Raw genomic sequence first — 3,032 nt, forward strand, 5'->3', positions numbered from 1 at the left:
AGTAGGAATTTTGTATAAATCTAGAAAGTTGGAAACTATTGGTGTAGAAACAGTTTCTGGTTTGAGAAATCTTGGATTTGTTGTTATGGAAGCATGCTTCTATGGTCTTGATCTCCACATATGTTCTTATTAGGACTCTGATCTATGTGTTAGGAATTTATTTTGAAGATTTTTTTTGTGATATTGAAGAAATTAATTTTTATACATGCTTAAGGTCTGGTTGGAACACAAACTTAAGGCTCACGGGTTTTGTTGTGTTTCTATGTAATGTTTTCCATGTGATCTTGAGTTTAATGCTTAGATAAATTTTAGGACTTGAATATGAAATATATGATGTTTTGTTTTTATGATTTACTTCAAGGAAAATTTAGATCTAGTGGTTTGATAAAAAACCAAAATATATAGTACTCGGTTTTGGAATAATGTGGAAACTGATTATATTGGTTCATGTTATGTGATTTTTGACTTTTGACTTTTATTTCAAGCATGATATTTATTAGAATTGATTTATGAACATGTTAAGTGTATGTTTTTGAAATTTTTGAGTTGTTGGAATTGATTTGAAGGATAAATCAAGAACATCATGGGTTGTTCTTTGTTGTCAAAACACTTGATGTTTTGGCATAAAAGAAATTGTAATTTTTACGATATGAGTTTTGTTAATGGCCTAGCATGATATTAAGGCATAGGATATGATTTTTGTATGTTTCATGATTCGATTTTAGCATGAAAGTTAGAGTTTGAAAGAATTGCAACAAAAATCAAGAATTTTAGCATTTGTATATTTCGGCCTATGCTTGGTTCTTACAACTATGTTGTGCTTTAAAATTTTCTAATTAGATATTTAGATTTAGGATAAAATTTACATGAGAACTGTAAATCTTGATGAATTATAGAGTTAGGAAGCGAAATCCTTAAATTAGAGATAAAACGTCATTTCCCACATATAGAGGTTTAAAATGATAATTTTGCTATAAGTGATTTTATATTTTTAAGTATGTTAGTAAGGAGTTTCTAACCTTTAAAAATATCTCATTACAATTTTTGTTATTTTGCGCTTTTTTATGTTATGCCTCTAACTTATTTTCAGGGTATTTATGTGTGTTTGGTGGTAAGACCATCATTGATATTGGTTAAGTTATATATATATATATATATATATCTATATATTAATGTTATGTTTTGCCATATTTTATTTTAATGTATGAAATTACTTGTTATATGTTATATTATGTCATGCCATGTTTAACTGTTGCATGTCATGCTATGTCATGTTGTTAGTCATACTTACATGTCACATCATGACATGTCATTTCATTTCACACCACGTCATATCACGAGTTTAGAATTCGTCACGAAAAACAATATTTTCCAATTGTTTTAGTCTTTTATGCTTATCACAACCCTATGTGCGAAGATAAGGCAATATCCTAGTAGAACTTCATTGTTCATGTTGGAGTATTTAAATTGGTATAAAATTTTCTAGGATGACAAAGTATCTTCAAAAAGTTTTGAATGGAGCCTAAGTAATGCTAAATATCCTTTTCATTTGGGTGTTTACAGGAAATATGCATGTGGAAGAAGAGGTAGACAACTGAGATTTTGGGGTATGAGCAATAGTGTTGTTTTACAACCATATGCCTAGACTCCAATATCAATATATCCAGCATTAATATTGACTGATTCTTTAAAACACTATCATCTCTCATATCCTAAGACATTAATAATATCATTGCCTGGGTCAAATTATAGCAAACTGTTAGGAGAACATGGCAGGCCATCCGATATAGAATCCTGGAGCCCCGATGAATGACTATAAGGCCAATTGGGATGCTTCTGTTGATCGACTTAGCTGTAGAGTGGGGATAGGTGTGGTGGTAAGAAACTGGGAAGGGAAAATAATAGCAACACTAAGAGCTCCAAGGAAGTTGTTTCCCGACCCCAAACTAGCTGAGTCAGTGGCGGCTCTCAGAGCAGTTTTGTTCTGTAAGAATCTAGGAATAACAAGGTTAATACTTGAAGGGGATGCCCTGAGTGTGGTGAAAGACATTAATAGCGAGACAGTGGATTGGAGCTCAACAGGTCTGATCATACAAGATATCAAAGAAGAACTAAAAAGTTTGTCTCTCGGATCTGTACATTTCATTTCTAGGTTGTCCAATTGTATTGCTCATTGTCTAGCAAAGGATGCACTAAAACTCTCTGAGGAGAGCATTTCAATGGAGGGAGTCCCTCCTTGTATCCATCACCTGATTTAAATGAATGAAGAACGTTTGTTTACTCAAAAAAAAAAAGGTATACTAATGTACTTTTTTTTAACTCCACCACATATATTGTACAATCGTTTATCATTTGCATTTCAGAATGGAGTCTGGGAACAAAAAAATATGTCATGCTCGATCTTTAAGAGCACTTTTATTGAATTAGTCAAAATTAAAGGACAATTTTGATAAATATAAGAAAAATTTAACTTTTAACTATTTCATTCACATAAATCTCCATATTGAAATAGCTATTTTTTTATTATATAACAATAAAATAATATAAGATGAATTTAGTTTTAATTATTCACATCAAATCTCCATATTAGATTATACATTTATTCATTATATGGTAATGAATAACTAATAATTTCAAAAATATTTAATTTTTTTAATTACTAATTTATTTAATTTTATCATATTTTACTATTCTACTTATTATATGTTAATTAATAATCATGTTCTTATTAAATTAATATATCATTAAGTTAAATTAATATATTAATTGTGATAAAATATGTGATAGAAAGAAAGGGAGAGAGAAATAATTAATAAAATATGTATTTGATATTTGTACAATAACTTTCAAATTTGAAAAAACTTTTGAAAGTCACTGTAGCTAAATTCTAAATATTTGGAATTTGACTAATCCAATGTGAGCATATTTTACTCTTTAATAGTTAAATACTAATTAGATTTAGCTTTTAGCTAATACAATGAGAGTGCTCTAGAGAGAGAAATATTGGAAGATCTACCGACGTGGGCTCTAAC

The 3,032-nt window shown here is 29.4% G+C and overlaps 1 protein-coding gene across 1 annotated transcript; it reads left to right on the plus strand.

The window, feature by feature from the left end:
• Positions 1–1,805: 1,805 nt before the first annotated feature.
• On the plus strand, positions 1,806–2,258 carry LOC118349660. The gene has a single exon (XM_035695175.1). It carries the CDS (start codon positions 1,806–1,808, stop codon positions 2,256–2,258), a length of 453 nt encoding a protein of 150 aa, XP_035551068.1.
• Positions 2,259–3,032: the final 774 nt, after the last annotated feature.

This window comes from Juglans regia, chromosome 10, assembly GCF_001411555.2.
Source record: "Juglans regia cultivar Chandler chromosome 10, Walnut 2.0, whole genome shotgun sequence".
Classification (NCBI taxonomy): Eukaryota; Viridiplantae; Streptophyta; class Magnoliopsida; order Fagales; family Juglandaceae; genus Juglans; species Juglans regia.